Source organism: Prunus dulcis, chromosome 4 (genome assembly GCF_902201215.1).
Source record: "Prunus dulcis chromosome 4, ALMONDv2, whole genome shotgun sequence".
In the NCBI taxonomy this organism is placed as follows: Eukaryota; Viridiplantae; Streptophyta; class Magnoliopsida; order Rosales; family Rosaceae; genus Prunus; species Prunus dulcis.
The window spans coordinates 8607072-8628643 of record NC_047653.1 but is presented as its reverse complement, the minus strand read 5'-3'; the positions used below and the strand labels follow the sequence as shown (position 1 = coordinate 8628643).

Genomic DNA, 21572 nt, shown 5'->3' with positions numbered 1-21572 from the left:
CACGCTTTAATCTCGAAGTACAAGTTTCCTTGTGGTGCGCACATCCCTCTTAAACATGGATGAGTCTTAACATTTCCCATATGTGTATTTCTCTCCTGAAGCGATTGTAATCGTGAAGATTTCTGAAGCTAGCAACAAAACGAGGAAAAGTTCGAAACCAATCTGAGTTTATCTGAGTTTTGTTATTCATATGTTGACAATAACATGTTTCAGACCAAAAAATGATACTAACATGTATTTTGAGTAAGTGACTAGCAATGAACACAAAAAAAGAACGGCGTTTACATCAGTTTAAGGAAGAAGCTGAACCACCAAATCTGAAAACAAATTGTTAGACTTAATTTACAGAACAAAATTGAAATACAAGTTCTCTCCAAATAAAGTAAAGGTATAGAGCAAAGCTTCTGTCTTGAACTTGTTCTTTGCCCAGTTCCGAAGTCTGAATATATCAATATTCAAAGGAGGGCCTTTTCTATCCATTTTCCCCCCTTCCCTCATCGATCTGTCCGTCTACAAAACAAATGATTGAACAGCCTTCTCGAACTGAGTTGCTAAAACTTCTTGGTCCTAGAAATGACTTGGTCTTTAATCTTGCTTGCTATTGCTCTCCTTTAATAGCATTTCTTTTTGTTTACCCCCATATTTCTATACTGGTAAATCCTCAAAGTCATACTGCATAACAAGTCTTTCCACTGTATTCGGACTCATAACATGTCTCAGGTGCAACTCTTTCAAAACTTTGGCTGCCAGCTCCAGTTCTCCTTCATGTGCAATCCCTTCCACGAGAATGGTATAGGTCATTTCATTAGGCATACGCCCTTTCTCAATCATCATCTCGAAAACCTGCAAGGACAAATCTGTTCTTCGAGATTTGCAGAAGCCGAGTACAAGGGCATTGAAATTGTCGGTATCAGGCCTAATGTTGTTTTCTTCCATTACCTTGAAAATCTCCATGGCCTCATCTAGCATACCCTCCAAACACAACCCTCTGATCAAGGATGAATACGTATAAGAATCTGGAGTGAAACCACGCTTGGTCATTTCATATAAAATCTGAAACGCTGGGAAGGTGTTCCCTTTCCTACACAAGCTTGTAATTACGTTTTTGTAGAACTCGTTGGTGGAGCACTTTTGTTTGTTAGCGAGGCTCTGAATTATAGAGAATGCCTCCTGCACCATCCCTTCCTCACAGAGCACGGCAATAGCATTGAATGTTCCCTCATTAGGATTACATCGCCGATGAATCATTTGGTCTAGACACTTAATCACACTATCCACCTTCCTCTCTTTACAGAGATGAGCAATTATGGGATTGTAGCTGGCAGCAGTAGGCTTGAACCGACCTCTCACCATTTCATCCAAAACTTCAAGAGCATGTTCAGTTCTACCATGAAGTGCAAGTGAACCAATTAAGATATTATATGTAACTATGGAAGGAGACCGATCCTCACCTTCCATCTCAGACAGAAGCTCATTTGCCTCTTCCCACCTACCCTCATAACACAAGCTCCTCAGTACAATGTTATAACTCACAACATTCGGATCAAACCCCATCGAAGGCAAATTCCTGAAGAACCGCAAAGCCTCGTCAGTCCTACCTTCCTTGCACAACCCAGTTAACAAAACATTGTAACTGACCAAATTAGGCTTTCCACCTTTAGCAATTATCTCTTGCAGGAGCTTCATGGCTTCATTGACCCCTCTTTCCTTATAAGCAGCTTCAAGCAAGAAGGAGTAGGTATAAACATTTGGGACCAGCCCCTTCTGTATCAGTCTATCCAAAAGCTGCAAGCTTTGGTTCAAGTTTCCACGCACACAAAGCCCTCTAACAAGCGAATTATAGGTAATGGTATTGGTTGGATAGCCATACTCCTCCATTTTTTCAACCAACTGCATTGCATACCCAATGTTACCTCTTTTACACAAATAATTCACCAATAATGTATAAGAAGCTGCATCAGGTATAATGCCTGCAGAAACCATCATTTCAATCACCCTGACAGCTTTTCTCATCTTATTTGCCTTGCAAAGGTCATATAAGAGCTGAGTTGCTTGAGCCACATCAGGCTTTTGGCCCTTCCCTACCATAGACTCTAAGTGCAGAAAGGCATCAATTAGTCTGACTTCCCTACTTCTTCTGTTATTCTTGGCAACCCTCCAGTTGGGTAAGGTGAAAACAGTGTCCTTTGGAGAAATGGTGATCTGGGTAGTTGCCAAAACTCTAGAAAATCCCTTGCTGAGCGAAAGTGGTTGGAGATTCCTGATGTGGGAAAAGAACCTACAACTGTTTCTAGTACTTTCTGGTGATGGGTGTGCAATAGGAGACACTGAATTTACAAGAACTGCCATGGACAGAGATAAATAGTTTTTTTGCTACTGAAGCCTAATCAAATATACTCTCCACAAAATATGAAATTCTTAATACAAGCCTCTATTCACTTCTCTTTGCACAGAGAACAACAATCAAATATCTGGGTTGGCTAAATTTTCATCACACAAACCTAACCAAATGGATAAACAGTATTTTTCAGCAGGAACAAGGATAACGCAGACTGAAGACGATGGAACCAAAGAATTGAATCATAGATATATTCTTAACATGAAGTAATCAAGAAACTGATAGATAAGGAAAAGAGGGACAGAAAAGAATCAACATACACTGGATATCACCTGTTGGGTTTTTTCAAGAATAATTGGGTGGTCCATTTGCTTTCTCACCCCTAAAGAAAGAGTTCCTCTTTTTCCTTTTCTAATCTGGTAATTGGTAAAATCAGAGCAAACGAAAAAACAAAATCTAGTAAAGTTTACTCTTTGCTAAATATTTTACAACTGAATTTGGCTTCCCTCTCCGTTTTCCACTGTCACCACCAGTCCACTACCATACTTTGTTACCCAATACGGTTACTTATATCCACACCACACGCTTTGGACCAGCTTCTGAGATACGCTCTCTTGTTTTTGGATGGGCTTGGCTTGCGTGATTCAAATTTAATCGGACCAACGGGCTCTTTATCTTTTATTTTTAATTCGTGCAAGCAGGGGTAATTTTTTTTGAGTTCCACCATGAAATTGGTCAAATTCAAGTTTGTTTCTGGTTTTCAATAAAAGAATAAAAAGTTTCTTTTTGATTGTTTGGGATGATATTCTTCTATAGAACGAGTGTGACAATTAAGTCATGTCGTGTTTATGGTATTGTGTTTGAGTTGACTCACTTGTTTTGTTGATAAATAATAACGTGAGTTTCGAACTTGATACATCTTCTCAGAAAGTGGATTATACCAAGAAATGGATTATATCAAGAAACTGAGACATTCCCAAAAACAAGGATAATTTTCTTCTACCAACACAAGCATGATTATCTTGTCGGAATTGAATGATTCGTGCATACACTAATCCGACATCATTACACTTGTGTTAGAAGAACATGTCATTTGCAGATCCGTATCAAGTTTTGAATAATCTTGACCCGCCAACACAGGTAATGATTAATTTAATTCACTAACCTTATGTTGGCTTCTAGTGGTGCTGAAAATTTTCAGTCTTACTTATAAGTCAGTCCACACATCCATCCACGCCCTTTGGCGTTTAGAGCTTAGGATGGCATTGCTCCAATTGATTTACATCATTCAACACAGTAACCTGGACACTGAAAATCACCAAAAATCTCTGCAAGAACAATCTCCATCTTTGAAATGGTGAAACCTCAACGAATCTCGGACTATAATCTGCACACCAACAATCTTGGCCATAAACTTGATGGCATTATGGCAGTCCCCACATATCCTCAAGTTCTTAAATACCCGAATTGTTGATTCACCATTCAAATTGAGTATCCCAAAAGCAACAGCAAGCTTCTCACTGTGGTTGCAAAGGATCCCCACTTTCTCCTCTTGATCCACATCTTGCAGAACAAAATCTGTGTTGGGCACATACCCTGCCAATCTCATCTTCTCACCCATCTCAACCAAAAACTTGTACATCTCCTCACTACGTTCATTGCTCCTGTCACCAGCAACAAAAGAGTAGACTCTATTTCTCAGCTGAACCCAAGAACAACCTGGTGTTTTTGTCACTCCTCTGTCTCTCATCAACTTCCTAGTTTCTGAAGCTTCTTCCCATCTTTTGGCAGTAACTAAAATGTTGGACAATAATACATAGTTACCAGGGTTATCGGGTTCAATCTCAAACAGCCTGTTTGCTGCAATTTTCGCTAAGTCCACATTTTTATGCACTCTACAGGCACCAAGCAATGCTCCCCAAGCACCAGGTGTAGGTTCCATTGGTATGCTCTGTATGAACTGATATGCCTCTTCTAGGTGACCGGCACGGCTAAGTACATCAACCATGCAGGAATAATGATCTGCATCGGGTTCTACTGAGTGATCCCTCCTCATTGAATCAAAAACCATGATGCCTTCATCAACTAGCCGCGAATGGCTACAACCACACAAAACACCAGTAAAAGTAACAGAGTTTGGCTTCACCCTGGAGTCTAACATTTTTCTGAACAGCAGCAAGGCTTCTTCTCCATTCCCATGCATCGAGTTTGCAATGATCATTGTATTCCAAGCAACTGTATCCCTTCTTGGCATCATATCAAAGACCCTCCTCGAAAGTTCCAACTCACCACATTTTGCATACATGAAAACTAGAGCTGTTGTGGTTGCCAAGTCCTCCATCAAACAATTTCTAAAGATGTAACTATGAACCTCTTTGCCTGCTCTCAAGCTCTCCAAATCTTTGCAAGCTGGTAACAAGCTAGTAATTGTTATCTGATTGGGCTTAAATCCTGATTCTTGCATTTGTCCAAGCATTTTCAGTGCCTGTTCAGTTTGCCCATTATTCAGGCACCCACCAATAACAGCATTCCAAGAAGCACCATCCAATTTAACGCCTTCCCTTCTCATCCTACAAAACAGAGCTATACCCTTTTCACAATCTCTATTTGAGAAATACGCTGTTAGAAGTACATTCCAGGACACAACATCTCGTTGAGGCATCATATCAAACACCATTTGAGCTTGTTTAATGCTCAGACAACTAGCATAGATGTTGACAAGTGCGCTGCTAACAAATACATTCTCTTCCATTGCATGTTTGACCACAAACCCATGAATCTCTCTGCCCAAATTCACATATTTCAATTCTGAGCAAGCAGGCAGGATTGAAGACACAGTCACCGCATTGGGTCTCACTCCATTCAAACCCATCTCCCTAAAAGCCACCAAACCTTCTCTAGGCAGCCCACAGTTTACATAACAAGAACACAAAGACGTCCATGAAACCACATCTTTGGCCGGCATGTCATCAAAAACCTGCCGTGCCCCATCAACGTATTTACATTTTCCAAACATATCAACCATGGCATTACCCAAAGCGATATCTGAATGAAACCCAAATCGAATTGCTTCATCATGAAGTTCTTTAGCATTTCTGAGATCACCCAAAGACGCGCAGGCCTTAGCAACCGAGAGAAGAAGAAGATTATCGGGAACAATGTGCCGACCTCTCAATGAAGTGTAAAGCTTTATAGATTCCTTTGGAAACCCATGTCGCGTGTGGCCTGAAATTAGCACGGTCCATGCACGGAGGTCTGGATGGGGAATTTGGTCGAACAAGTGACGGGCACGTTGTAAATCGCCGGAATTGCAGTAAATTTTCAAGAACCGAAGGCTCAGGTGAGATGGGACGTTGGCGGGTAGTTTAGAAAGCATTTGATCTTAATGTTTCAACGGCGTTTTGCATCTTCTTCTAATTTCTAGGGACAAACTTGAAAAGTTTGGTTTCTTCGCCCCAGGACAGGTAAATATGCGGACAATGACTTTTTGTTAATTTTATTTCAGTGTGGTCTTTTTTTATATAATATTTTTAGTGCGGCCTAAACCTACATCTTTATCATAATTGGTTGACAAAAAATGTTAATTTCTGCCTAATTATACCAGAGCAAGAAAACCAATGTGACAGAAACGTGAAACACGATCAGGAAAACCAATGTTATATTTCCACATGCACACATGGTGGCTGCCTTTGACTCTTTTTAAGGTTGGAAAGGTCAAATACAACATGTTAACCGAAAAATGCGACTTCTGAAACATAAGTTGGGAGACATGTATTCGTCATGTATTCGTCTTTTCATTCGACATGTGAAAAGGCCTCATATATGGTATGTCCTCGTGGTCCATAGTCCATGAGTTTCTTCCACAGTGACCAACTTTCCAAACCAGGGATTCGGGTCAATTAAGAAAAGTCTCACAACTATACGCATATAGTTTTTATCAGGATGCCTTTTGCTTCTAGTTTTTGGTTCTTCCATCTTCTCTGGAGAAGTCCTGTGCTAATTTTTTTTCGATACAAGTATACAATGCAAGCCTTGAGAAGCATTTTTGTGTTCTACTTCTTATTTCCCTTCTTAAAAATCTCCACTCCAACAACACTAGACACAATTACTCCAAATCGATATATTAGAGACGGTGAAAGTCTAGTTTCAGCTGGTGGAAGCTTCGAACTGGGATTCTTTAGCCCTGGTACATCAAAGGGCCGATACTTGGGAGTATGGTACACTGTTGATACTGAGGCAGTTGTATGGGTAGCCAACAGAGAAACACCACTTGGCGATACTTCTGGAGTTTTGAATGTCACTGAGCGAGGAGTTCTAGTCCTTCTCAATAGCTCAAACAGCATTGTATGGTCATCCAATACATCAAGAACTGCAGGGAATCCAGTATCACAACTTCTGGATTCAGGAAATCTTGTTGTGAAAGATGGAAATGAAACCAACCCTGTTAACTTTTTGTGGCAGAGTTTTGATTATCTTTGTGACACATTCCTACCAGAAATGAAGCTTGGTTGGGACTTAGTTACTGGTTTAGAGAGGTACGTCTCGTCTTGGAAGAGCACAGACGATCCTGCTCCAGGAGAGTTTTCGTTACGGATAGATCATCGTGGTTTCCCACAAGCTGTTGTTGTGAAAGGAGCTAAGATAGTGGCTTCAGCAGGCTCATGGAACGGCCTTCATTTTACAGCATATCCATATCCAACACAAACACGAGCAAACCCAACATTGGAGTATGAATTTGTGTTGAACAAGGATGAGATCTATTATGAGTACAGGCTCTCAAAGAGGTCCACGTTCTCAAGATATATATTGAATCCATCAGGCATTGCGCAGCGATTAACATGGGTGCGCCAAACACATAGTTGGGAACTTTCCTCTACATTTCAAGCAGAGCAGTGCGACAATTATGCTTTGTGTGGTGCATATGCTAGTTGCAAAATGAATGTCTCTCCCTTATGTGCATGCTTGAAGGGATTTGTACCAAAATCTCCAAAAGAATGGAATTCTGGATATTGGTCTGATGGGTGTGTTCGAAAGATTCCATTGGCTTGCAGCTCGGGAGATGGCTTCCTAAAGTACACTGGTGTTAAATTGCCAGACACATCTTCCACATGGTTTGATAAAAGCATGAGCCTCAAGGAATGCAAGGGATTATGTTTGAACAACTGCTCATGTACGGCATATGCAAATTTAGATATCAGGGAGGGAGGAACTGGCTGCTTGCTTTGGTTTGGCAAGCTCATTGAAATAAGGGAATTCACTTCCGGTGGTGGTCAAGACCTCTATATACGGATGGCAGCTTCAGAACTTGGTAGCTCTTAAACTTTTATTTCATCTTATTTTTATTTTTCTATCCAACAGTGGATGACATTATCACAATATATTTAGACGTTAAGGGAATGAGGTTTTGTCAACTTGTTATGTTTTGCTTTTGGAAGTGTGTTTGATGGGGGCATCAGTTAGAAGCAACATGTTTAAAATTATTGATCTAGGTCCATAATCAAAGGCCGAATGACATGAAAACCACAATGGTAGTTATTTCCTCAGTTGGCCTTGCTGCTTCATCTGCAACATGAGAAATTGCTTACCGAATTGCATTAAAATTTTGCTTCAATTCTGATATTTCAGATCAAATTGAGAAAAAGAGCAAGTACAACAAGAAAAGGCTACCTGGAATTCTTCTCATCAGCTCTACACTTTTTCTTTTGGGAACTTTAATAATTGGCTTGATATTGTATAGACGGAAGAAGAAACTCAGAAGTCAAGGTAAATATCTCAAATGTGGACCCTGATTCTTTCAAATACATGATTGGATTGATATATGCATTAGATAAAGTTGTTAGTATCTAATTTAGGTAGTGTGATTTTCTTGTGTTCCAAGATTTGGTTTAGGGTTAAGCAAATTACCAATTGCATTGGCACACATGGCATATTGTGATTTGATCAATTGATTAACCAAGAGAATTCTTACATTTATCCATGCTGAAGAAATCTCCCACCCAATTTCAGGAGTCAGAAGCATGGATTGCAGAAAAGATTGCCTTGGACAAGACATGGGAATACCACTATTAAACTTGACCACCGTAGCTAATGCCACTAATGAGTTTTCAAGCAGTAACAAGCTGGGAGAAGGAGGTTTTGGACCTGTGTACAAGGTAACATAAATTTATGCAACTAAAGTGAGCTATTCTATGATACAAGTTTTAAGACTTTTCTAAATGATGATCCACAGGGTACGTTGATAGGAGGGAAAGAAATTGCAGTGAAAAGGCTTTCAAAGGATTCCGGACAAGGACTGAGGGAGTTCAAAAATGAAGTTATGTTGATAGGCGGACTTCAACATCGCAATCTTGTAAAGCTTTTGGGTTGTTGCATTCAAGAAGATGAAAAAATTTTGATATATGAATTCATGACCAACAGAAGCTTGGACTTCTTTATTTTTGGTATGGTCCTCCCTGAAGCCAACCATATGGCTTTTAAGTCATACCATCTTTAATGTTATTCTACAAGGATTCAATGGTGCATTGACTTAACAGGCTCAAAATTTCTTCAGATCATGAGGGACAAAAGTTGCTCGACTGGGCTGCATGCTTCCACATTATTGGTGGAATTGCTAGAGGGCTTCTTTATCTTCACCAAGACTCTAGATTGAGAATTATCCATAGAGATTTGAAAGCTAGCAATATCCTGCTTGATAATAATATGAACCCTAAGATTTCAGACTTCGGCCTCGCTAAAACATTTGGTAGTGATCAAAGTCTGGGTAATACAAAAAGAGTGGTTGGAACGTAGTAAGTATATTTTCTATGGTTTACATTTTACATTGTGTTGTTTTTGTTGAAATTCTTACTCAACTTATTTTGATTGTGCAGTGGTTACATGTCTCCCGAATATGCAGTAGATGGAATTTTCTCGATGAAATCTGATGTCTTTAGCTTTGGAGTAATACTGCTAGAGATGTTGAGTAGGCAAAAGAACAGGGGATTTTCTAACCCAGATCACCACCTTAACCTTCTTGGACATGTGAGTATAAAGCGTTAATAAGTACTATCATTTTACTTTGAAGAACCTAGCGAATTAGACAGTGTAATCTTCTCAGCACCTCCTTCTTTCAATGACATGCCATATAACAGTATAGAGGGTTGATGTAGCAATGCTCCAATTACATGCCACCCAGTTAACATATTGTATATGTTTCAATTCTTTAAGGCATGGATACTATGGATTGAAGATAAAGCATTGGAACTGATTGACAAGACATTACGTGATTCGTGCACCATATCTGAAGTGTTAAGGTGTCTTCATGTGGCGCTGTTATGTGTGCAAAGAGTACCTGAAGATAGACCAAGCATGTCATCTGTGGTTCTAATGTTGAGCAGTGATGTTACCTTGCCTCCACCAAAGCAGCCTGGTTTTTACACCGAGCGAAGTGTCCCTGAATCCCCTTTAAGTGCACGCCAGTGTTCAGCGAATACTTCCATTACAATAATAGAGGCTCGGTAGATCATCATTCTGGTGCTTGTTCATGCTTCTGTCTACCATCACAAAATTGTATAGGGCAGGTTGTCTACAGCCTTAGTTGGAAAACAATGACATGAGATTATTAATATTATGCAAGAAAGACGTGACTGAATAATAAGTTTTGCTTGGAACAGTTTCAACTGCACAATAAAGAAAGGATTTGGGGTTGTTGTTGGGTTGAAGAAAATTTAAGGGGTATGCTTTGCCATGTATTTAACTTAATTATTTACCACACACGGTATGAACTGTTAAAAATATGAGAGACTTGTAATTTCATGCTTGTTGAATTCAAATGGCAGCCCAAATGGTTGTTCCTCATATGCATTGTTGTGTTATGGGGTTTTCCATAAGTTATCACTTTTGGGTTTTTCCCAATTGGCTGGTCAGTTGCCAGTCACTTTTCTATTGTTACAGTGAACAAATAAATGATAACAATAAAAGATGAAAACATAGGAGGGAGGAGAGGCAAGAGGAACACCAAAGAGGCTGACTCACGCCTTTGCTACCGATAGAAGTAAAAGCTTTAAGCATTCATGTCGTGTGTGGGCTAATATTAACACGGTCTATGCACGCCGGTTTGGTTCGGAAATTTAGTCGAGCAAGTCGTAAATAGGCAGGGTTACCGTGAGCCTAAGGCTCGGGTGAGGTGAAAGACGTTGATGGGTAGCTTTGAAAGCATGCTATTTTATTGTTTTAATGGCTTTTGCATCTTATAATTTGTAGGGAGAAGTTTCAAGTTTACAAGTGACTTTGGAAACAGTTGTAAAGTATGGTTGGTTAGTTTGCGCCATGTAACGACACCAGCCACTACATCTTCGTTTTTCAGTACTTTTAATTCCATGTCATTCCACGTGGAGTGATTGTGTCTAGTTTTATTTATTTATTTATATATTTTTTTTAATCGATAATTTATCCTATAGTTTTGGGAAATCAACCACATGACTTCGAGCGTAATTAGTGATTAAAATGCTCTTTAATTTGGTAAGACTTTGAATCGTATTGGTCTATCTTTTTTGTCAACCAATGATGATTCTTCATGGCAACTTCTGAAACATATCTTATTATTTTCCTAAGGGTCCTACCATTACAAAATGTATTTGGCAGGTTGTCTACAACTTTGTAGTCTTAGCTAGGAAACAATGACATAAGATTATTCATAGTATCCAAAAAAGATGTGATTGAATTATAAGTTTGCTTGGAGTTGTTGAAGAAAATTCAAGGGGTGTGGCCTGATATCAACAGAATCGAGACACGCTGGTCTGGGTGGGGAATTTGATCGAACAAGTGTAGGGCACGTTGTAAATCTGCGGAATTACAGTAGACTTTGAAGAACCGAAGGCTCAGGTGAGATGGGACGTTGGCGGGTAGCTTAGTGTTTCAACGGATTTTGTATCTTCTTCTAATTTCTAGGGATAAACTTGAAGTTTACAAGTGGCTTTGAAAACATTGAAACGTTTGGTTTCTGCGCGCCAGGTCAGGTATTAACTGTTGGCTAAATTGGTGATTTAACCATGAACTGGTACGGTTGTACCAAAATTTTTTGACTTTGTTTTCAAATAGTTCAGAAGAAATCCTGGGTTATAATAAAAACTTGAGTTTTATGATTATACTCTAAACGATGCTGGCTTTTTGGTGCATTGAAAGGGAATCCGTAATATCTTGAAGTTAAGGGTGGGCATCAATTCGGGCAAACTGATGAAATCGGCCGATCCAAACTATAATTACTGTTTGATTTGGTTTTGACTAAGAAAAAGTTAGATGGTTTAAAAAATTTAACCGAACCGTATATGGTTTGGTTTAATTTAGTTTTGAACTTTTGTAAACAGACCTAAACTAAATTGGACCGTTTATGTGTATATTTATTTATTTTTATTTTTATTTTACATGTGTAATACTCTAATTAGGCAATAACTATATATGGGTATTTGAATTAATATTAGTTATGAAATTTGAAGTTTTATGACACGTTAGGATGGTTTTGTACCCTAGAAAATGATTTAAGTATGGGACAAGTTGTGCATCTGTTGGGTTGTAATTGGGCTAACATTGTTGGAAAAATACAAAAGAAAAGGGAATTGGGCTTAGGCCCAAACCGAAATAAACCGTCTTAAATTAATTTGGTTTTCTTTATGATTTTTGTTAAAACCAAACCAAACCAAACCAAATCGTTATATTATAATTGATTCGGCCATAATTTTGAGGTGAAACCGATCCAATTCGAATAATGCCCACCCTATGTGAAGTATATGTTGTAAACCTTAAATTACCCATTCATATACCAAAGAGTTGATTCTTACTTAAAAAAAATTTGGAATATTGTTTTCCCTCTTGCAATGGTTTAATGTGAAATACTTTATTTTTATTTACACTTCATTTTACAGATATATACCAAACAACTTATTTTAAGTCTCCAAAAAAGCCCCTGTATGGTTAATGAATTGTATTATTGATGACCATATTGTAACCAATGTTTCCAGTTAATGAAATTTACTTCTTTTTTATTAAAAAAAAAGTCTCCAAAAAACTTATGTTTGATTTCTTCAAAATGTACGTTAAAGTTAACCAAGTAATTTGAAATATTGAAGAAAGATCAAGTTATCAAGAAATAAATTAAGTCCAATCGCCTCTCCTCCCTGTATATTAGAAAGCTTAAAATATATAGCTTAAAATATCGTTTTGTCAAATAAAATAAAAATACAATTTAGTTTGTTGGTATTAATTAGAAATTGGAATAAACTAACGAATGGGCCTGCGATGGAAAAGAACCGATTGGGCCTGTGAAGATAAATTTGCATTATAGAAACCAAGCGATCCAAGACAAAGGTGGCAAATAATAACGGAAAAAATGAAGGGGTCAAAGTAGAAATTAGCAAAATTATGGAGATAAAATGGAATTTCCGCACAAAATTGTTTACGGGAAATCTTTTGCAGCTTGACCCCAAAATGAAGGAAGTTGAGGTTTCACCCCAAAACCAATTGGCAATGGGGGGAGTAACCCAACTCCTTATAAGCCCTTGCTAGGTTTTTTAACTTTCCAATGTGAGATTCACATTCTTACACGCCCCCGCAAGTGTGGCGAATTTTCAAGCCTAACACGTGGACAACACATATTGGGTGACGTGGAGCACGTGTGGGCGTTGGGCTTTCACACGTGGGCTAACCTGCTCTGATACCCTGAAGGAAGTTGAGGTTCCATCCCAAAACCAATTGGCAATGACTCGGTCTCTCGTAGCTCTACGGAAGCCGAGTATCGAGCATTAGCCAATATAGCAGCTGATGTTGTTTGGATTCGTCAAGTGTTGGCTAATATGCATGAGTTTCTGCCTGAGCCTCCTGTACTACACTGTGACAATCTCTCTGCCTTAGCTTTGAGTTCAAATCCAGTGTTTCATTCACGAATCAAACACTTAGATATTGATTTCCACTTCATCCGAGAACGTGTCCAGTGTAAAGATTTTCTTTGTGCCTTCTCAGTTTTGCACTTGCTCTCTTTCTATTTCTTTGCTTTTGCTCTTCCTCTATTTCGATTCTCATATCCCAATCTGAAACCTAATCTCTGCTTCCTTTGATTTCTCAGCAACAATCTAAAACCTAATTCTCTGAAAATTAAGGTTTTATCCCAATATGAAACCTAATTTCTGCAAATTCTCAATCTAAAACCTAATCTCTACTTCCTTCGTTTTCTCTACAACAATGACTTCTTCTTCTCTGAAAATTGTCGGTCTTCTTGGCATGGTGACTCTCCGTCTCAAAGAGGACAACTTCTTGAAGTGGCGATATCAACTGGAATCTGTCCTTGAAGGTCATGATCTTTTTGGTTATTTCGATGGATCTGTAATTCCTTTGCTGAAGTTCGCAATTCTGGACGAAGAAGGTATTACTTCCGAAGTCACCGCAGCATATAAGGAATGGCTAAAGATTGACAAAGCTTTACTCAGTTTCTTGATCGCGACGCTGTCCGATGATGCCATCGAATATGTAATTGGGAGCAAGACCTCTCATGATGCCTGGTTAAGCCTTACAGATCGGTACGCCACTGTCTCTAGAGCTCGAATCAATCAACTTAAGACTGAGCTCTAAACAGCTAAGAAAGGTGGAGACTCCATTGATAAATTCCTTCTTCGTCTCAAGCACATCAAGGATTAGTTGGCGATCGCTAGCGCTCCGGTATCGGATGATGATCTCATGATTTCAGTGCTCAATGGCCTTCCTTCTGAGTATGACATGAGAAAGACTGTCCTTGTGGCTCGTGAAACATCAATAGCTTTTAAGGATTTTCGTACTTAACTTCTTGCTGCAGAATAGGCTGCTGAGGCTCGAGTTTCATCTATTCATTCACCAATGGTGGCAATGATTAGTCGGACATCACCTGTTGTTCCCAATCCTGGTGCTGGTATTCTTCCTACACCTCAATCTGCATCTTTTTCCTCTCATAGTGGTCACTCATTCCCTCGTGGTGGTGGTTTTCAAGCCTCACGCTCATCTTCTCCCGGATACTTCAAACCTGGCTCTGATACTATGAAGGAAGTTGAAGTTCCACCCCAAAACCAATTGGCAATAGGGGGAGTAACCCAACTCCTTATAAGCCCTCGCTAGGTTTCTCAACTTTCCAATGTGGAACTTTTTACCTTCACATTCTCACACTTGTTATCTAATAGTTCTTGCACTATTTATTCTTCAGCTTTTCAGAAACTTTAATGGAATTATCTAGTTACAAATTTCATTTGCCTTTGCAGTTCCCTGCACCTGTTTCCATGAAATGCTTTTGCAATTTTCATTTTCATTTTTATTGCATAGTTTTCCTTGAGCTGAAGATTTCACAGCAGAATTCACTTTTAATTAAATCATGAAGGTGATTTGAAATTGTACCCTGTTTTAGTTAACTGCATGCCTGCAACATATGATGGTTGTCCATTTTTGCAATTGCATTTGTTTAAAGACCATTTTTACAACATTAAACTCAACCCCCCCATTCAACATTCGAGTCAATAATAATGAAGGGAACTCTCTTTGATTTTTAAATTTCATTAAAATTCCCAGAAGCTCCGACAAAGCACCTGGTTTCAGAGGCTAGAGCTGTTTCAGCATTTGAATTAAGAACTAATTTGTTAATCATAGCAGTGAGTAAAGCATATTTTAGCACTAGTCTTTAAACAAATGCAAATTTCAGCACTAGTCTGTAAGAACATTTTGATTAGGAGTTGAAATCACTGTTGCAGTTTTCTATTGAATGGTTTTTCTTCAGGGATTTAGATTAATCACCTCTTTGATTTGATTATATTTGATTTATAATCCAAATTTCACCAAAGCAATGTCCATTGGGGCAGTGACGAATCCAGGATTTCGAAATACACTGGGCTGAATTTCCCTTATAAACAAACTTGACGGTACGAGTGAATTTCATTGATAACAAAAATTATACACTTAATCAGGAGGGACATATTAAGCCTTACCCTCAAAATGCATATAGTACATGAGAGATAAACTAGTAAAAAAAGACAATAATAAATAAATATGCAATGCAAATACATAATACAACTATTTGAGTTGCACCCTTCTAGGCTTCAAAGAGTTGAAATCACTAATTATTGATTCGTTATCGATACTATCAGCAAATTCTTTTTCAATGTGAAGTATCATACAATCAGCAAGAAACTCATTCTCTATCTTGTTCCGAAGTTGAATTTTGATAAGTCTCATAGAAGAAAATGCACTTTTTGTTGTTGCTGTAGAAACTGGAAGAGTTAACACTAAACGAATCAATCTATCAATCAAGTGGTAGGTGTGTGTTAACCCTGTTTCAAGTAAGCACTTAAGTAATTTAGGAATAGAATCAAGATTCTTGAAGGCTGGAAGACGATCCATATCAGTCTTATAAAATCCCAACTGTTGATGTAAAGCATGCAACTTAGTGGTAGTAAAATCTTGAGGATAAAACTTCCGAGCAAGATTGCATATATCACCAATGTTAAACCGCTTAAATGAATCACGGGGATCCAATGTTGAGGTAAGATAAAGAAGTTCCACGGTTTGCTCTGGAAATCTAGTATTTAACTCTACCAACTGAAAATCTATTACATCATTAAATACATCAATACGGAAATAATGCTCAACTGTAATAGAATCCTGTTGTTGACAAGAACGACCTCTACCCATTTTATGATGAGCACTCATATCAGGTACACTAATGTCATGTTGTTCACAAAATGATAGCACACTAATATCAGGTACACTAATGTCATCTTAAAAAAGTGCAAAATATTCTTCACTCTTTAAGGATTTCGATGATGATATGACATTATAAGTATAACCTATAACATGAATGATGTATGTAAGCATATTCAAAAGTTCCCAAATTCAAAAATCCCTAAATGTTGTTTATAAAAAAATATAATTATAACTCCCTAATAAGAACTAAGTGAAGAAAATTACCTCAACAAACAAAAAGAGGAGAAATTGGCTTGTTAATTTGTTGAACTGGAGCTGGACCAATTATTGGTGGGGTGCCTCTGGCTTTGTCGGCCTCTTTGCGTTCACCCTCACGAACTGATGCTTTCTGTTTTTTTTGTTTTTTACCACTCAAGTAGGTTTTGACTCTGTTTGCTATGAATGCAGGTACGAAGTGGGGGCTATCCCTTCTATTTAGCTATAGATATTTTTTTTTTTTTGAGGCTAAGACTACATCACATTTAAAAATCAAAATTTTTTTGGCATGGGCTATAGCCCATACAGCCCATTAGCTGCATTCGTCCCTGCATCGGAGTCTAAGCCTTATGAAAAAAACCTTGACTTACAGAGCAGTAATTTCAAGTTTGAACCTCGTTGACAATATATGTAACAAAACAACCCCCACAAATATCAACTTTAGTGATTTACCGTTTTCTGTTGAATTTAATGCTTGAATTCCATATAAGATTTGACGTGCATGCCATCTTTGACTCTTCTGAGGGTTGCAAAGGTCAATATGTTAACCAAAAGATGCAACTTTTGAAACATGTTATGACAGCTGGGGGAGAGAAACGTATTTGTCAAATGAGTTTATATAAAGGGTAAGAAACCAAAGTCCCAAGGCCAAGACTTTCGAAACCAAGGTGTTGTGTCAAAAGTTGAGCAGTGATTCATTATACAACCTCTCTTCTCAGACCCGCAAGCCCAATATCTCGAAGGCCCACTTGGTTATGGGACCAATGTCCTCTGTTTTTCCTTAGCATTAAGAGAATAATACATCTACCTTGGAATTGTCGTCACCTGTCCCCAATCATCTAAGGTTTCCTTGTTAAGCCAGACCCTATCATGTCATTATAAAAAGACGTCTTTCATTTTAGCTTATATGAAACCCAAGTCCGCAAGACTTTCGAAACCAAGGGTAGGCATACTTATTATCATTATAGAAACATATCTTTTACTTCTAGCTTTTGCTTCTTCCATCTTCTCTGCATAACTTTTATAGTCTCAGAATATCGATGCAAGCCTTGAGAAGACTTTTTGTCTGCTCCTTGTTAATCTCCTTCATAAGAATCTCAACTACAACCGCATTAGACACAATCACTCCAAGTCGATCTATGAGAGACGGTGAAACTCTAATTTCAGCAGGTGGAAGTTTTCAACTGGGATTCTTTAGCCCTGGTACATCAAAAGGTCGATACTTAGGAATATGGTACTCTGTTCATACTGAGACAGTTGTATGGGTAGCCAACAGAGAAACACCACTTGGCGATTCTTCAGGAGTTTTGAAGGTCACTGAGCAAGGACTTCTAGTCCTTCTCAATAGCACAAACAGGATTGTATGGTCATCAAATTCATCAACAACTGCAGGGAATCCAGTATCACAACTCATGGATTCAGGAAATCTTGTTGTGAAAGATGGAAATGAAACCAACCCTGTTAACTTGTTGTGGCAGAGTTTTGATTATCCTTGTGACACATTCCTACCAGAAATGAAGCTTGGTTGGGACTTGGTTACTGGTTTAGAGAGGTACCTCTCGTCTTGGAGGAGCACAGAAGATCCTGCTCCAGGAGAGTTTTCATCACGGATGGATCGTCGTGGTTTCCCACAAGTTGTTACTATGAAAGGAGCTAAGATAATGTCTAGACCAGGGTCATGGAACGGCCTTCATTTTACAGGATATCCATATAATCCACAAACACAAGCAAGCCCAACATTGGAGTATGAAATTGTGTTGAACAAGGATGAGGTCTATTATGAGTACAGGCTTCTAAACACGTCCATGTTCTCGAGATATGTGTTGGATCCATCAGGCACTGCACATCAATTCACATGGGTGTACCAAACACATAGTTGGGAACTTTCCTCTGCAGTCCAAGCAGATCAGTGTCAAAATTATGCCTTGTGTGGTGCATATACTAGTTGCAGTGTCAATGTCTCTCCCATATGTGCATGCTTGAAGGGATTTGTACCAAAATCTCCAAAAGATTGGAATTCAGGATATTGGTCTGATGGGTGTGTTAGAAAGATTCCATTGGCTTGCAGCTCAGGAGATGGCTTCCTAAATTACACTGGGGTTAAATTGCCAGACACATCTTCCTCATGGTATGACAAAAGCATGAGCCTCAAGGAATGCAATGGATTATGTTTGAACAACTGCTCATGTACGGCATATGCAAATTTAGATATCAGGGAGGGAGGAACTGGCTGTTTGCTTTGGTTTGGTAACCTCACTGACATGACACAATTCACTTCCGGTGGTGGTCAAGACCTCTATGTACGGATGGCAGCTTCAGAACTTGGTAAGTCTTACACTTTTATTTGATCTTGTTTTTGTTTTTCAAGACAATAGTGGAAAACATTTTGACAATATATTTAGAGGTTAAGGGAAAATGAGTTTTTGTCTGCTTATTATGTTTTGCTTTTGGTAGGGGGTTTGATGGGGCAGTAAGAAGCAGCATGAAAACCCGAATTTCATGTTCTTCTACCTAATGGTAATAGCATGAAAACCACAAATGGTGGAGATTTCCTGGGTTGGCCTTGCTGCTTCATCTGCAGTTATGCAAAGTGTAGCTAAAATAAGTTGGTTTTAGTTTAGATTCACAATTACTTTAACATGAGAAACTTGCATGAAGATTCTGTTTTAATTATAATATTTCAGATGGAATTGAGAGAAAGAGCACTTTCAAGAAGAAAAAGCTACCCATAATACTCATCGGCTCTGCAGTTTTTCTTGTGTGGTTTATAATTGGATGGACATTGTATATACGAAAGAGGAAACTCAGAAATCAAGGTAAATATCTCAACATGGACCAAAGTATCTCGACTATGAAATATGCATTAGATTATTAGTATTTAATTTCGATAGTGTGATTTTCTTGTGTTCCAAGATTTGGTTTAGGGTAAAGCATTGAACCAATTAAATGGTGACGCATGGCATATGGTGATTTGACCAATTGAATAACCAATTGAATTCTTACACATCTATTTATCCATGCTGAAGATCTACCAATTTCAGGAGTCACAAAAGATTACCTTGGAGAAGACAGGGAAGACATGGAGTTACCATTATTTGATTTGTCCACCCTAGCTAAAGCCACTAATGACTTTTCAAGCAGCAACAAGCTGGGAGAAGGTGGTTTTGGACCTGTGTACAAGGTAACATAAATTCATGCATCGAAAGTGAGCTACTCTGTGATACAAGTTTTAAGGCTTTTCTAAATGATGATCCATAGGGTACATTGATAGGAGGGAAAGAAATTGCAGTGAAAAGGCTTTCGAAGAATTCCGGACAAGGAATTATAGAGTTCAAAAATGAAGTTATACTGATAGCAAGACTTCAGCACCGCAATCTTGTAAAGCTCTTGGGTTGTTGCGTTCAAGAAGAGGAAAAAATCTTGATATATGAATTCATGCCCAACAAAAGCTTGGACTTCTTTATTTTTGGTATGGTCCTCTCTGATGCCAACCAGATGGCTTTTAAGTCATACCATCCTTCACCTTTAATCTTATTCTACAAGGATTCAATGTTGCATTGAGTTAACATCCTGAAATTTTCTTCAGATCAAGAGGGACAAAAATTGCTCGACTGGCCTGCGTGCTTCCACATTATTGGTGGAATTGCTAGAGGGCTTCTTTATCTTCACCAGGACTCTAGATTAAGGATTATCCATAGAGATTTGAAAGCTAGCAATGTCCTGCTTGATCATGATATGATCCCTAAGATTTCAGACTTCGGCCTAGCTAAAACATTTGGAAGTGATCAAAGTCGGGGTAATACAAAAAGAGTGGTTGGAACGTAGTAAGTATATTTTCTCTGGTTTACATTTTACATTGTGTTGTTTTTGTTGAAATTCTTACTGCTGACTGAAACTTGATTGTGCAGTGGTTACATGTCTCCCGAATATGCAGTAGATGGAATTTTCTCAATGAAATCTGATGTCTTTAGCTTTGGAGTTATACTGCTAGAGATGTTGAGTAGGAAAAAGAACAGGGGATTTTCTCATCCAGATCACCACCTTAACCTTCTTGGACATGTGAGTATAAAGCATTAAGTACCATCATTTTACTTTGAAAAACCTAGCGAATTAGACAGTGCAATGTTCTAAGCACTTTCTCCAATGACATGCCATATACCAGTATAGACAGAATGTAGCAATGCTCTAATTACATGTCATCCTACTAACATCTCATTTATTTTTCAATTTGTTCAAGGCATGGACATTATGGATTCAAGATAAACAACTGGAATTGATAGATACGACGTTATATGATTCGTGCAACATATCTGAAGTGTTAAGGTGTCTTCATGTGGGGCTGTTATGTGTGCAAAGAGTACCAGAAGATAGACCAAACATGTCATATGTGGTTCTAATGTTGAGCAGTGATATTACTTTGCCTCCACCAAAGCAGCCTGGTTTTTACACTGAACGAAGTGTCCCTGAATCACCATCAAGGAAGCACCCGTTTTCAGTGAATTATTTCAGCACTACAGTGATCGAGGCTCGGTAGATTTTTGTTCCGGGTGCTTTGTTGATGCTTCTGTCTATCATCACGGAATGTGTTTGGCAGATTGACTTGATGCTTGTAGTCTTAGGTGGGAGACAATGATATGAGACATTATCATTATTCATGTTATGCAAGAAAAATTCGTTGAATTAGAAGTTGGTTTGGAGCTTTGCTTTGCTTTGCCATTCATTTGATTTTACTCTGTTTCTACTCCCCCAAGGTGTGCTGTAAGTAATGATATTTAACAACCAGAAAATGTGAATTTTACGATTGTTGAAATTCACATCGCAGCCCAATTGGTTATTATTTTTATTTTAAAATTAGTTATTTCCTGATGCACAATTCTTAGAATGAACACTGATAACAGTAAAAGATGAAAACATAGTGTTTCTTTTCTTTTCATTTCTTTGAGAATACGATCGAAGAGAGGAGACCCAAGAGCGACCCTTATCTAGAGAAATGCCATATTTGGCGCCACACACGCTTTAACAACCAATGGAAGTGGAAGATTATGGGTAACAATTTTCCCAACTCTCAATGAAGTCTAAAGCTTTCTGGATTCTCTGAGGAAAACTCGTGTCGTGTTTGGGATGATATTAACATAGGTCCATGCACGCAGGTCTGGTTCGGGAATTTGATCGAACAAGTGGTGGGCGCATTAATCGCCTGAATCAAAGTAAATAGTGAAGGAACCGGCCCAGGTGATCTTATTTATTATTATTGTTCTAATGGCTTTTGCATCTTGTCACTCATTCGTATCGT

At 38.5% G+C, this 21572-nt stretch overlaps 4 protein-coding genes across 6 annotated transcripts; 2 read left to right on the top strand and 2 right to left on the bottom strand.

Annotated features, from left to right (window-relative positions):
* Positions 1-222: 222 nt before the first annotated feature.
* On the bottom strand, positions 223-2850 carry LOC117624725 (pentatricopeptide repeat-containing protein At1g79080, chloroplastic). Its single transcript, XM_034356145.1, has one exon. It carries the CDS (start codon positions 2347-2349, stop codon positions 646-648), a length of 1704 nt encoding a protein of 567 aa, XP_034212036.1. The 5' UTR covers positions 2350-2850; the 3' UTR covers positions 223-645.
* A 527-nt stretch (positions 2851-3377) lies between these two features.
* LOC117624724 (pentatricopeptide repeat-containing protein At1g20230-like) lies at positions 3378-5787 on the bottom strand. The gene has a single exon (XM_034356144.1). The coding sequence runs from the start codon at positions 5712-5714 to the stop codon at positions 3654-3656; it is 2061 nt and encodes a 686-aa protein (XP_034212035.1). The 5' UTR covers positions 5715-5787; the 3' UTR covers positions 3378-3653.
* A 574-nt stretch (positions 5788-6361) lies between these two features.
* On the top strand, positions 6362-9967 carry LOC117625262 (G-type lectin S-receptor-like serine/threonine-protein kinase At4g27290). The gene is made up of 7 exons (XM_034356854.1): positions 6362-7646; positions 7964-8101; positions 8291-8490; positions 8568-8778; positions 8889-9126; positions 9208-9358; positions 9545-9967. The coding sequence occupies exons 1-7, from the start codon at positions 6362-6364 to the stop codon at positions 9836-9838; spliced, it is 2517 nt and encodes an 838-aa protein (XP_034212745.1). The 3' UTR covers positions 9839-9967.
* Positions 9968-17237: 7270 nt separating this feature from the next.
* Positions 17238-21122, top strand: LOC117624723 (G-type lectin S-receptor-like serine/threonine-protein kinase At4g27290). Of its 3 annotated transcripts, none has more exons than XM_034356141.1 (7): positions 17238-18604; positions 18964-19095; positions 19321-19460; positions 19538-19748; positions 19866-20103; positions 20188-20338; positions 20517-21122. In XM_034356141.1, exons 1-7 carry the CDS (start codon positions 17320-17322, stop codon positions 20811-20813), a joined length of 2454 nt encoding a protein of 817 aa, XP_034212032.1. In that variant the 5' UTR covers positions 17238-17319; the 3' UTR covers positions 20814-21122. The 3 variants fall into 3 exon arrangements, with proteins under 3 accessions (XP_034212032.1, XP_034212031.1, XP_034212033.1); XM_034356140.1 differs by having other exon boundaries at positions 19306-19460; XM_034356142.1 differs by lacking the exon at positions 18964-19095.
* Positions 21123-21572: the final 450 nt, after the last annotated feature.